Raw genomic sequence first — 14,782 nt, 5'->3', positions numbered from 1 at the left:
GTCACCATTTACCCAGTCAGCCAAGTAGGAGAGCTGAGAGTCATCCTTCATGTCTTCCTTTCCCTCTCCTCCATTACTCGTTTCCAATTAATCGTCTATTGAAGTTTCCTACTAGATATCTGTGGAATCTGCCAACGTCAGCACCGTTCCTATCACTGTTACTTTAATTTGGGGCCTGTCATTGTCCCCTTGGCTCATTAATATGGTGTGGAAGACCCTCCAAGGCGTGGTCTTGCCACTTTTTCAATCTCATCACACTACTTTCTTCTTCCCACTTCATGCCCCAATCAGCCTGAGGTATTCATAGTTCCCAAAAACATAATGCCATTTGCAGAGGCCCTTGTTCTTCTAGCTGGAATGCTCTAACTCCATTTGTTTGCTTGATTTTTTTAAAAAAATTATTTTTAAAATCTTAGCTTAAACATCTCTTCATCTAAGGGAAAACTAAAGCTTTTCCTGCCACCCCCCAGGAAAGGTTGGGTGCCATTGCTTTCTGCTCCCATGGCAGCCAGTACATATCTGACTCATAACTCTTAATCTGCTGTTTGTAATGATAGAGGTCTAGCTTGTAATCCCAAATATTTAAGTGAGGAAGTAACAGAAAAGGTTAGATAAAGAGTTAATGGGAAAATAAAGAGAAAATCTCAGTGCCAAAACCAAGGCTGGAGAGAGGCTGCCTTTCCAGCGTTGGTGGAAAGAAGCTTCTGAATGAGTGCAGACTCCCCTGTGTCGAGAACGCCCTGTCAGTCTAGACCAGATGCTAGCCCACTCTTAGCCTGTAGGAAATCACTCAGTTCGCGTGTCCCATCTGTCCTCAGAGGGGCTTGTCACTCTTTGGAATTCAGCTTTCTGACAGTTCAAGACAAGTTACACTTTTGTAGATTATCCGGCTTCTTATAATGGAAATGACATCTTGCGTCCATATATATCCTACACAGAAACAGAGCTGCAACCCCACACTATTAAGTGCCAGTCTATCGAATGAACCCCAGATTTTTATGCACTTCTTTTAAGGGCAAGCACTATAAACTGTTTAATAAGATTCTCTCATTGTTTGTTCCCATCCTGCAAATGGATATTTGTGATGTCAAACGTAATAATTTATCTCTTAAATGTATATTAATCATTAATATTATACACTCCGAATCTAAACATGCTGACTTTTCATGGCAGCATGATCAAGTAGAATGGAGGATGTGACTGGAGGTCTTAAGAGGTTCTCTGTGTAGGTATCAGTAAAAATACATCTAGCCTCTGTTTTTTCTGCCCTGATTAGTCATGAGGTTGTCTCCTTATGCAGTGATTATCAATACCCCATTAAAAGAAAATGAAATACTTTTCTAAAAAATAAAATGATGAATTTACTATAGGGTAAAAGAATTAAGTGAGGGCCAAGCTTAGTGAAAACTGGTCTAGCTGGACAGCCACTGGTGGAACTGGTGCTGGACGCTGTGGAGTCAGAGAGGCCACCGGTCCTTCAAGAAGGGGCTGTGTGGAGACTGTCTGTGTGGCAGAGTCCTGCACGTGGGGCCTCTGGTGCAGAGAGGCCACTGGGTGCTGCTCCCCAGTCAGGGCAGGATCCTGCTATGCCCCCGTAGACATCACACTGTCCCCTCATTGGGAAATGGCTCCAGGATCCTCCTTTAGCTTTACCAGCGCTTGTCTTGTACGCTCTATTCCCGTTTTCTGAGGAAGAATCTGGCAGATTGTAATTTAAGTGGTTTATGTAATAGGAAGGATTAACTAGCATAGAATGGATATGCTTTTGAGTTACAGGCTAAGTAATATGTTTCTATTTCAGGATATTTTTACTGTAAGTGTTGGAAACTTACCCCCTAAGGCTAAGGTCCTTATCAAAATTACCTACATCACAGAACTCAGCATCCAAGGCACTGTTGCCGTCTTCTTCATGCCCGCCACCGTAGCACCCTGGCAACAGGACAAAGCTTTGAATGAAAACATTCAGGTACGCATGCTCATGATAAGACTTAAAGAAGCTTTTTGTGTGTGTGATTTATGCGTAAGGAAGAAAAAATATCTAAAATAATCTAATCTTTTTGGCATAGAGTCAGTTTTACTGACATTTATGCATTTAGGCACGTGTAATGTTTATAAAATGAAAATAAAGACATAGATATGCTCAATGGGCATGATATTTTTATTCTGTTCAGTCACTTAATTTTTGTGTCTGTACTACACGTTCATCATGAAGACTTTAGATAAGCATAAAGAGTGCAAATAAGCCAAAGCGGAAAATGTGAACCATTCTTCATTCCATGGCCACAGATAGCCCAAAGCTGCTGGTTAACACTGTGGTATATATCCTTCCAGACTTCCTACTTTGTATGTATTCATATAAATTGTGTGTATATGTGTGTGTGCATGTATAGATACATATATATGTCTGTGTGTGCACACACACATAGACATATGTATAGTTGAAAAACTCTGTCAAAAATAGTCATAAATTATCCCTGATATCAGCTTTAAAACTTCATTTTAGAAGTTACCGGTAGTCCATGAGCAAGTGCCCTGTCTCTCTACTCCAGAGCGCCACCAGCTGTCTTGTTGCTGCTGTATGTTGGGCCTTGGTGACGTTTCATTCAGCTTAGTCTCATTGTGGAACGCAGTAGATACTCAGTTACACATGTAAATTTCTCTTTTAACAGGACACAGTGCAGAAGATTTGTGTAAAGGAAATAGGACCACAGCAAAGGTTGGCACCTCAGATACAAAACCTGACGATCACTCAATGAATGCTAGTGCTATGGTTTAAATTTTCATTTAAAATTATATGAAACAACTACTCAATTATATGAAACAACTTACTATTGTAGTTATTTCATATTTAAGATATTAGGCTAAGACAACTTTCTCTTCATTTTTGGTAGCTTCTCTTTGAGTATGTCTATTGAGATGCCATACGTGATTGAATTCATTTCCAGTGATACACATGAACTGAGACAAAAGGTTGGTAAATCTTTACTTTATTTCTTAAGAGCTCTTATTTTAACACTAATTTTATTTTATCAAAGCAATACATGCACAAGGTTTAAAAAGTTAAGTAATGCTAACGACAGCTTCTAACAAGAAGCAACAGTTTGATTGTACCCTGCCTCTCCCCTAGACCAGCATCCAGAGACGGTGAACCACTTGGTTTATTTATTTTTTGTTCATAGAAGCTTTATTTATAATAGCCCCAAATTGGAACCAGGAGAATGGACACATGAAACGTGATATAGCCATTCAATGGACCAGTTTTATTACCAGGAATAAAAACGAACTACTGATCCACAGCACTATGGATAAATCTCAAAATCATGCTGAGCAAAAAAAGTGAGGCATAAAAGGCTACAAACGGTCTGATCACATTCACATAACGTTTCAGAAAAGGCAAAACTAGAGTGACAGAAAGCAGATAGGTGGTTGCCCCAAAACGTTCTGTTTCTCGATTGTGCTGGTGGTTTCACAGGTGTACACAGCCATCAAAGCTCATCAAGTTGTGCACCTCGCATGGATGCAGTTCATTCTACATACATTCTGCTCCAGTGAAGTTGGCACAAAGTGGTGCCAGCTAAAGCTGGCAGGGTGCTTTGACCTCGGAGCTCTCCTGTGTCACAGAGGACAAAGTCATTCTATCCTTCGAGAAAAGCAAATGAACGTCTGTTCCTACCTCTATGAATCTACCTCATGGAAGAGAAATAAAAAATACAAAAATAAAAGCCTTATGCACAAAGATGTTTCCTATATTATTAAATGAGACAAATAATATAACAATAATCATAATAATGAGGAAGAAGGAGAATAAAATAATATTCTAGAATTATCCACATTGAATCTAGGTAAATTATGCTATATGTCCTAAACCAAATCTTGGGCAATCTTTTAAAAGGATGCCTGTGGAGACAAGTAGGTACACGGAAATGTATGTGATACAATGTTTGGTGAAAGAGCAGAACCTGGAGCTGTAGACACACAGACTACAGCCACATGAATCACATGGAAGCTCTAGAAACAAACACACCAGGTGACGGGAGCTGAACCTAACAGAGGATAGTTTTTCTTTCTTTTTCTTTTTCACCTTTAATATTTTTAATAGTAAGATTATTCTACTTTTTCCGATGAATGTATGACTTTTGATGGATATCATAAGGCTCATTAAAGAAAGCAAGAGTGTGATAGGGGAGGGACCCCCTCCCTTCAGAGGGAGGAGAGGAGGGAGGGAGAGGGAGACAGACACAGAGACCTCATAGTCCCAGTCCGAGAACTGGGAAGGTGAGGGTCTAGTGAGAATTCTGACTCTGGGATGCGCAGTGCAGTGTTAGGATTTGCAGTGAAACACACCTGAGTTCAGGTCCTGACTCTACTCCTTCCTAGCTTTGTGGCCAATTCATTGAACCTGTCTGACTCTCAGTGACTCCATCTGTCAGAATCAATGGTGAGGACTGGGGGAGAGAGGCCGATATGAAAGTCCTTTGTAAGCTCTGAAGCTCTGTCCACATGTGGGTTCATGGGGACCCCCTGCACTGCTGCCTTGCATGTCTCTGTCAGCACTGTGGTCTGCTCGGATGAGGTCATTGGATCATAAACCCTCCAGTGTCCCTGGACCACATGGTGCAGTAACTGTGTGAATAAACACAAGAGGGGTAATTGGACCCTTGTGTGGCCTGTGAAATCAATGCTGTCTTTTTCCCACAGGTAAACCCTCCTCCCTGCATCCTTTCTCAAGACCTGACCAGCAAGAAATCCCCTGGGTCACAAGCCCTGGGAGCTGCCACTCTAGCAGAGAGCTCCCTAACCTCCAGTACTCTCTCTGTCCCTGTCTTCCTGTCCCTTCTAGCACCGTGGCGAGGAGGCTACACTGCTGACTGAGATATGGAAGGCAACAGTGCAGAGAGTCCCCACAAACCCACATGTGGACAGAACTTTACAGAAAGGACTTTCATATCGGCCTCTCTCCCCTAGTCCTCACCATTGATTCCATTAAGGTTTTCTGGGCCCCTGAATCCAGTGGACACAGTTATGGGAGATATGTGGTCCCCTAAGACTGAGTCGCTCACTTGGGCAGCACCATGGACAGCTCCGTGCCCGAGGGCCTCTCTTCCAGCTGGACTGGGGTCCTAAAGCTGCAGCAGTGATTACAGTCCACTCTTCCTCATGGTAGTTACGTTCTATAAAGTGGCCGCAAACACTCAAGGAGCAAATACCAAACCACTGCTTCTGGTGCGGGTACAGGGTGGGGTTCCCGTGAGCCTCTGGTCACAATATTTCATCAACCAATCCATACATAACCTTGTTTTATGTGAACCACTTTAAGTATTTTAGTTCTTTTCTGGTGGTCTCCAAAGTCTTTTTTTTTTTTTTTAAAGATTTTATTTATTTATTTTTTTCCCCCCAAAGCCCCGGTAGATAGTTGTGTGTCATAGCTGCACATCCTTCTAGTTGCTGTATGTGGGACGCGGCCTCAGCATGGCCAGAGAAGCAGCGCGTCGGTGCGAGCCCGGGATCCGAACCCGGGTCGCCAGCAGTGGAGCGCGCTCACTTAACCACCAAGCCACGGGGCCGGCCTCCAAAGTCTTAAAAAATATTTTTTTACTGCTTGTTCTTCATTCCTGTTTTAAAAGTTATCTTTTGACTTCTTAAACATAGATGAACATTTAACTGTGTCATCCCCTCTACTTCCCTCCCTCCCCACTTTTTCTCTCCCCTTCATTCCAAAAGTTATATCACAATTTTTGGCTAAATCAGCGGTCAATGTTTAAATTATTATGACCATGTAAATGATGTTTGCATTGAGCCAAGAAACGTTTATGAAGACATAGTCTTTTTTTTTTTTTTTTTACCTATTTATATAGCATTCCCTGAAGAAAAAAGTTGCCTTTTTCATTTGCTTAGTTTTCTAGGACTTTTTCTTCTCATGTGCTCTAAAATATCAATTAAAACCCCTCTCAATACTATTTTTCACTATTGAATGCATCAGATAATCCATTAATTAATTTTTCCCCTGAGACCTCCCTCCCTCCCAAGTCTCCACTCCCAACCAGCTTGTTCCTGTGGAGCAGCTGCTCCCCTCGGATCTCCCTTTACTATTCTTCTTGGCAGGGCTTTTTCTCTCCTTCCCCTCTCTCGTTCTGTGCCCTCCATTTGGCAAAGCACAACCTCCATTAACTTCCTAGTAAGAGTGTACAGGCAGCAGTGTCTGAAAATATCCTCATTCTGTGTGCTACTCTTGATGGTTTGGTGAGATGTTTAATCCTAGGTTGGAAATCATCTTCTCTCAGAATATTGAAAACATTGTCTTTAGCATTCAGTGTTACTTTTGAGAAGTTAAATGATATTCTTGTCCCCTATTCTTCATATATAGTCTGTTTTGTTTTTAATTCTGCAAGAATTTCAGATCTCTTTATCCCTGGTATTCTAAAATTTACTAATTCGATACTCATTCATTGTGTGTAATCATGGCTTTTAGTTCTGGAAAATTTGTTATGTTTTAAAAAATAAGTTGTTCCACTCTCTTTTATGTTCTGCAATGCCTTTTAGTCAGGTGTCTCCTAGATTGAGCCCCTAGTTTTCTTACCTTTTCTCTCCTATTGTGCATTTTATTGTCTTTTTATTCTACTTTCTGGGTGATTTTCTCAATTTTAAATTCTGACCATTCTACTGAAGTTTTTTATTTTAATTCTCATATTTTTACTTGCAAGAGCTCTTTTCTGTTCTATAAGTATTCCTTTTTTATAGCATCTTTGTAAGTTTCATGCATGCATTGTCTTTTCTGTTTGTCTCTCTGAAAACATATTTTTTTCTGCTGTTTCCTGTGTTGTGTCTCCTTTCTTTGCATTCCTTTTTTTTCTTCTGGCTTTTTGTTTATTTGGTCTCCTTATTTCATGTTCAAGGCTTTTCCTCAAATGTCTGGGTGACCTCTCTGTTCATCTTAATTGAGACACAAGAAAGCCTGTTAGATGCCCTGAGGTGAGTGGGGCGAGTGGCCCAGAGGCCTGCACTCGAGGCCCTGGCAGCTGGCTGGCTCTTTGGTTGGTGTGTCTCATGGTGGAGTTTTAGCCCTTCTGTGTTATTCAGAATACCTCCAGGGTGTCCATAAAGTACGACTGGGCAGGGTGACAAAGGGTCCCACATCTTAGGATGCGACTTTCACTTCATTCCCTTGTTTGCAGCCCTGTATTCCTGTGCTTCAATATGCCTGGATTCCCAAGACTGGATTTTATTGGGTTGAATTTCTCTAAATAATAAATCTTCAGTTTCCTTTAGTGAGAGAACAGAGTGCTAGCTATTGGTGCTAGCTACTTGTCTACTTAGGGCAGGGAGGGAACCCGGGGGTCTGACAGCTTAGTACATAGTCTATTCACTAGTACCGCTTGCTGTTTTCTGCAGTACCTGGTGCCTCCAAGGTGTGAGCGTTCCCAGGTTGCTGTAGGGCTGTGAGCCCACTGCTTGTGGCCATCCCCTCCACAGGACTCAGGTAGTAGCTTACTCCACTCTGGTTAAGTCACTTACCACACCTCTGTCAACTTTGCATCTTCTTAGTATTTGTTAACATCTTTCATCTGCTATTATCTTTGCTCCTGTTGTCCATATCTTTATCATTTTATACCCTTTTTATTCCTTCCCTTTTATTGTAGGGAGTTTTAGGATTTTGCTAGGGAATGGAGATAAACAGATGTATTTAATCCATCCAGAGCGAGCAGCCCTCTATTTCAGATAGCTTTTGCTGTATAATAAACAATCTCAAAACTTTGTGGTTTAAAACAACAAGCATTTGTTATTCTCACAGTTTTGTGGATTGGCTGGGCAGTTCTTCTAGGCTGTGCTGGCTTGGCTGGGACAAGATGTCTCAAGTGGTCTCACTCACATATGTGGCTTCCGGCCTGGTGGCAGCTAAGGATGGCCATATGTCTGTCAGCATCCAGTGGGTTAGCTCGGGGTCATTCATATAGCTAAGGTGATGGCCATATGTCTGTCAGCATCCAGCGGGTTAGCTCGGGGTCATTCATACAGCTAAGGTGATGGCCATATGTCTGTCAGCATCCAGCAGGTTAGCTCGGGGTCATTCATACAGTGGTAGAAGAGCAACGTGGCAGTGAGAGAGGGCGGCCCCCATTGGTCCACTGCTCCTCAGGCCTCTGCTTGCATCATATCTGCCAGTATTTCATTGGCTGAAGCAAGTCACATGGCCAGCCACAGATTCAAGGGCAGAGAAGTAGATGCCACCTCCTGATGGGAGGAGCTGTGGAGTCACATTGCAAAGGGGTGAGCACACAGGATGGAAAGACTTTGTGGTCCTTTTATAATCTACCACATTGGCTTGATCGTTTTAAAGCTTATCATCTACATTTTCAAAAGTTATATTTAGGGGCCAGCCTGCTGGTGTAGTGGTTAAGTTTGCATGCTCCGCTTCGGCGGCCCAGGGTTCGCGGGTTCAGATCCCATGCGTGGACCTGCACACTGCTCATCAAGCCATGCTGTGGCAGCTTCCTATATACAAAGAATAGAGGAAGATGGACAAGGATGTTAGCTCAGGGACCATCTTCCTCACCAAAAAGAAAAGTTATATTTATGAAAATATAATTTAAAAATAAGATATAATTATAAGATTTCTGTTGAATTTTCTATTTTATGTTCTAAGTTATGATTATCTGATGTGCTTTCTGCAGTATCCACATAAGTCTAAATAAATACACAAATCTAGAATCTTTGGATCCAGGGTTTGAGACTGTCTCAGACTTACCTAAATTTGACCATGTATATGAACCTTAGAATTTCAGGAGGGTGACTGATATGATAATAGTCACACTTCTAAAACCTACAGTTCATGATTTTGGAATTTATTACTACATTGTTGATTCTTAATGGAGTTATATAAATTACACAAGGGTTTGCTACTTGACAGGTAAATGCAAATTGATAATATGGTATTATTCTCTTATTTACTTTGTTGCCATGGTTGTTTGTTTTGTAGAGTACAGACTGCAAAGCTGTAATTAGCATTGTGGAAGGAAGCTCCTTAGACAGCAGTGGATTTTCTCTCCACATCGGTTTGTCTGATGCATATCTCCCAAGAATGTGGGTTGAAAAACATCCAGAAAAAGAAAGCGAGGTATAGTACTTCTTACTTAAAAGTAGGAGACATTATTGAAAAACTATTTTAGAATAGACTATTTAAATTTGGAAATTATTGATAGTCCTGAAAAACTAGCATTACAAAATGAGCTTTCACCACCCTAAGATTTTACAACTACAAATACTTATGATATCAACCATGACAAACTTCTGAGGTTTCAACCAAAACCCACATATGGGATATTTCCCTATAAAGAGTGTAGTTTTTACCTTAATCCCCACCAAAAAGAAAATCTACCTTTGGACATCACATTGGTTAGTCTGTATACTTTTTATACTTTTTAAATATTGATACTATAAAAACAGATACAAAATTATTTATGGCCACAAGACCATTGTGTGTGACTGTGATGAAGAATCTCTTCTTATTAAAGTAAAAATTGAAAGTGGCATCAGCAAGGTGGCTGGATAAGATGTCCTTCCCATGTATCACCACCACCTCCCCAACAATTATTTGGCATCTGTTCATGGACAAAATTGCCTTGTGGGAGCTTTGGGATCCAGTTAGCTCATTTGGAAACCCCAGTGCAATCCAAGACCGAGGAGAGTGTTTTGAGAGGGCAGACTCACACCCAGGCGGCTGACTTGCTGACCATAGTCCTGGCTGCAGAAATGGAAATAGCTCCATACCTCTGAGAACTCAGCTACAGCCCCATACTCCTGAGAACTCGGCTACAGCCTTGTTTGGCTTGGTCCTGTCACCAGCCCCATACACTGAGGGACCCAGGAGGAGTTAGGCCCACTCATGTGCCACGTAATAGGTGTACAGAACTTGGTCCCAGCTATGGACCCTTGAAGTGGCCCATGAACCAGCTCCAGCCCCTCTTGACTATAGTCTGGGAGCTCCTGGAGGTAAGCCTATCAAACTCAGTCAGACTGTAGATTCTAAAAGGGTCCAGTAACTGGACTCCAGCCCGTCCCAGCCACAGTTCGCAAAGAGTCTTGCTGGCACAGGGACCCTGCAGGAGACACTCCTGTCCACAACCTTGGAGGTTCTGAAATGGCCCAATACTCAGCTCTAGCCCCCTCCTAGCAGCAGTCAGCAAGCATAGGGACCTGGCAGGAGACACTCATGTCTGCACCTGAGGAGATCCAGAAAGGGCCCTATACTCTGTTCCAGCCTCTCCAGCCATGGTCAGGGACCAGTCAACCTACCCAGAGACCTAGTGGGAGACATATCCCTCCACACCTCCAGAGCCAGGTCTACAGACCTCAGTCTTGGCTTTGGAACCTGAACCAGCCCTGGGCTTGGTTCCAGCCTCTCTCAACCATGGTCCAGGGCCAATCCTGCCCACCCAGGGACCCATCCAGTGACTAGGCAGAAGCCTTCCCAGGGACCTAGTGGGAACTACACCCATCTGCACCCCTGGTAATAGTCTCACTGACTGAGAACCTGTGGATCCTGAAGTGGATCCTTGTCCCAGTGTTACCTACTGAACAAGGTACTGGAGGTAGTCCCACCCACCCAGGGACCAGACTGGATCCATGCCCACCCAGCCCCCTGATAATGAGCATGTCAACTGCAGACCCCACTGCAGACCCAGCAACAGCCTCAAAACTGACTTTAACCCAGCATAACTACAATTCTGGAGGTAATCCCGTCAGCCCAGGGAACCAACAGGAGAAGGTTTTACCTACTGAAACCAGTCTGTAAAGACTGGAAGAGGAGTTTGCTCCTTCAAATGTATAGGCACCAATGCAAAGTTACACAGATCATGAAGAATTAGGCAAACATGACACCACTAAAGGAAACTAATAAAGCTCCAGTAACCAACCCCAAAGAAATGGAGATCTATGATTTGCCTGGCAATGAACTCAAAATAATCATCTTAAGGAAATTCAGCAAAATGCAAGAGAACACAGATAAACAACTAAATGAAATCAGGAAAACAATACATGAGAAAAATGAGAAGTTTAATAAAGAAATAGAAACCATAAAAAAGAACCCAACAGAAATCCTGGAGCTGAAGAATACAATGACAGAACTGAAAAATTCAATAGAGAGTTTCACCAACAGCCCTGATCATGCAGAAGAAAGAATCAATGAACTCAAAGACAGATCATTTGAAATTAGAGGAACAAAAAGAAGAATGAAAAAGAGTGAAGAAAGCCTACATGAAGTATGGAATACCATTAAGAAAATGAACATTTGCATCATAGGCATCCCAGAAAGAGAAGAGAGAAAGGGGCAGAAAGATTATTTAAAGAAAGAATAGCAAAAATCTTCCCAAATCTTGGGAGACAGATGGATATCCAGGTGTAGGCAGCTCAAAGGACCCCAAGCAAGATCAACTTGAAGAAGATTACACCAAGACACGATATAATCAAAACATTAAAAATCAAAGACAAGGAGAGAATTTTGAAAGCAGCAAGAGAAAAATGACTCATCACATACAAGGGGACCGCCCCCCCCATCCCCATAAAGCTATCAGCAGATTTCTCTGTAGAAACTTTGCAGGCCAGGAGGGAGTGGGATGATATACTCAAAGTGATGAAAGAAAAAACTGCCAACCAAGAATACTACTCTTTTGGGTTCTTGCTTCTTCACAAACCACCATGCAGGTCCAAGTTGTTGCCTGTACTTCTGACCAACTGGCTATAAATCAGAGGTTTTCATAACCCCCTTCTTGGGTTTGATTAATTTGCTAGAGTGCCTCACAGATCAGAGAAACATTTTACTTACTAGATCACCAGTTTATTATAAAAGGATATAACTCAGGAACAGCCAGATGGAAGAGATGCATAGGGCAAGGTATGGGGAAAGGGTGCGGAGCTTCCATGCTGTCTCCAGGGGCATCACTCTCCCCACATCTTCATGTGTTCACCAACCTGGAAGCTCGGTAGCCCATGCTTTTGGCTTTTTATAGAGGCTTCATTACATAGGCATGATTAATTAAATCATTGGCCATTGGTGACTGAGTGAAACTCCAGCCCCTCTCCCCTCCTTGAAGGTGTGGGGGTGGGGCTGAAAGTTCCAACTCTCTAATCACTTGGTTGATTCTCTTGGCAACCAGCTCCCATACTTAGGTGTTTTCCAAAAGTCACTTCATTAACATAACAAAAAACACCGTTATTGCTCTTATCACTTAGGAAATTCCAAGGGCTTTGGGAGCTGTGAGCCAGGAACCATGGACAAAAACCAAATATATAAGAGAAATATAGACGGTCATTCAGATGACCAAATATATATCTCTTATAAATCACAGTATAGCATAAAACCAGCAAAACTGTCCTTTAGAAATGAAGGAAAGATAAAGACATTCCCAGACAAACTAAAGCTAAAGGAATTCATCACCACTAGACCTGCCTTACAAGAAATGCTAAAGAGAGTTCTTGAAATGAAAGAACACTAAGTAACAACATGAAAACATATAAAAGTATAAAACTCACCAGTAAAGGTAAATATATAGTGAAATTCAGATTGTCCTAATACTGTAATGGTGATGTGTACATCACCGTTATCTCTAGCGTAAAAGTTTAAAACAATGATATTTAAAATAACTATAGCTACTATAATTTGTTAGTGGATGCACAATATAAAAAGTTAAGTGTGGGGCCGGCCCCGTGGCTTAGCGGTTAAGTGCACGTGCTCCGCTGCTGGCGGCCTGGGTTCGGATCCCAGGCGCGCACCGACACACCTCTTCTCCGGCCATGCTGAGGCCATGTCCCACATACAGCAACTAGAAGGATGTGAAACTATGATGTACAACTATCTCCTGGGGCTTTGGGGGAAAAACAAATAAATAAATAAAATTAAAAAAAAAAAAAGTAAAGTGTGACTTCATAGCATAAAATTGGAAGGAAAAGTAAAAGTGTAGCTCTTGTATGTGATTGAGGGTAAGCTGTTATTAGGTTAAAATAGACTGTTATGGGGACTGGCCCAGTGGCATAGTGGTTAAGTTTGCACATTCCAGTTTGGTGGCCCAGGGTTTGCCGGTTCGGATCCTGGGCGCAGACCTATTCACCCCTCATCAAGGCATGCTGAAGTGGCATCCCAAATAGAAGAACTAGAAGGACCTACAACTAGGATGTACAACTATGTACTGGGGTTTGGGGGAGAAAAAAGAAAAAGAGGAAGATTGGCAACAGATGTTAGCTCAGGGCCAATCTTCCTCAAAAAAAATAAATAAATAAAATAGACTGTTATATCTGTAACATGTTTTATTTAAGCTTCATGGTAACCACAAAGATAAAACTTATAGTAGTTACACAAAAGATAAAGAGAAAAGAATTAAAGCATACCAATACAAAAATATAAATTACAAAGGAAGATAGTAAGAGTGGAAGAAAGGAACAAATGAAACAAAAAACAGTCAGAAAACAATGAAATGGCAATAGTAAATCCTTACCTTTCAGTAATTTCTTTAAATATAAATAAACTAAATTTTCCAATTAATAGACACAAAGTAACTGAATGGATAAATGAAAAACAAGATCCAGCGGCCGGCCCTGTGGCTTAGTGGTTAAGCGCGCGTGCTCTGCTACTGGTGGCCCGAGTTCCGATCCTGGGCTCACACCCACGCACCGCTTATCGGGCCATGCTGAGGCCGAGTGCCACATACAGCAACTAGAAGGATGTGCAACTATGACATACAACTATCTATTGGGGCTTTGGGGGGAAAAAAAAAACAAGATCCAGCAATATGCTACCTATTAGAGACTCACTTTAGCTTTAAGAACACACATAGACTGAAAGTAAGGGATGGAAAAAGATACTCCCTGCAAATGGTAACCAAAAGAGAGCAGGAGTGGCTATACTTCTATCAGATAAAATAGACTTTCAGTCAAAATCGGTCACAAAACATAAATAAGTTCACTGCGTTGTGATAAAGGGGTCAATTCATCACAGGATATAGCAATTGTAAATATATATGTACCCAATATTGGAACACCTAAATTTTTAAAGCAAATAATAACAGAACTGAAGGGAGAAATAGACAACAATACAGTAATAGTAGAGGACTTCAATACCGCACATTAAACAATGGGTAGATCATCCAGACAGAAAATTAATAAGGAAACAGCAGACCTGAATAACACTATAGACTAACTGGAATTGTCAACTTGAAAAGCAAATTCACCAGTTATTTTACCTTCAAGTTTAGTTTTAAACCTTGAGTTTATTCAGGAATAGCCAAAAAACTTGCAATTCGGGATGTGCATGCTATGGAGAACCATAGGCAAATCTAGAGAACAAGGGAAGGGAGCTTTCTTTTATAGAGAAAAAGAGGGAGGAGGGAGGAGCTGTTCTAAATGAAAGTCCATTGGGGGAAAGTATCAGTTCAGAGAGGCAATGACTTCCCATTGGCTGAGCTGCAGCATTTCTCATTGGCTCGGCTATTGCCAGGTGGGGAGGAAAATCTTCCTTCAGTGGTAAAGTAGTTGTACTTCCTGTCCAAGATGCAAGCCTACAGTTGCTTTCTGTTTGGAGCACTTGACAGTGTATGATAGGGCGTGAGAGCTCCCCCTGTAGGCCTTCTCGAATCTAATTTAGTTGACGTTTCTCTTATTTATTTCGCAAAACTAACAGACATATTGAGAACATTCCCTCCAAGAGCGCCAGAACACATTCTCCTCAAGCACACAGAACATTCTACAGCATAGATCATATGATAGGCCACGAAACAAGTCTTAAGAAATTTAAGAA

The 14,782-nt window shown here is 41.7% G+C and overlaps 1 protein-coding gene across 10 annotated transcripts in view; it reads left to right on the top strand.

The window, feature by feature from the left end:
• The window catches only part of PARP4 (poly(ADP-ribose) polymerase family member 4), a 153,124-nt gene that overhangs the window by 76,924 nt on the left and 61,418 nt on the right, over positions 1-14,782 (top strand). For 9 of the 10 annotated variants that reach the window (XM_087436343.1, XM_087436347.1, XM_087436344.1 and 6 more), the window contains 4 exons: positions 1,802-1,966; positions 2,670-2,716; positions 2,892-2,970; positions 8,975-9,112. In XM_087436343.1, the coding sequence (XP_087292469.1) occupies positions 1,802-1,966; positions 2,670-2,716; positions 2,892-2,970; positions 8,975-9,112 (429 nt within the window). The remainder of the gene's footprint in view (positions 1-1,801; positions 1,967-2,669; positions 2,717-2,891; positions 2,971-8,974; positions 9,113-14,782) is intronic. The other variant, XM_087436346.1, reaches the window with a different exon arrangement.

The sequence above is a fragment of the Ceratotherium simum genome, chromosome 10 (genome assembly GCF_057802395.1).
Source record: "Ceratotherium simum simum isolate JZ-2026a chromosome 10, ASM5780239v1, whole genome shotgun sequence".
NCBI classification, from domain to species: Eukaryota; Metazoa; Chordata; class Mammalia; order Perissodactyla; family Rhinocerotidae; genus Ceratotherium; species Ceratotherium simum.
The sequence above is the reverse complement of the archived record's forward strand: the minus strand, read 5'-3'. Positions and strand labels throughout refer to the sequence as shown.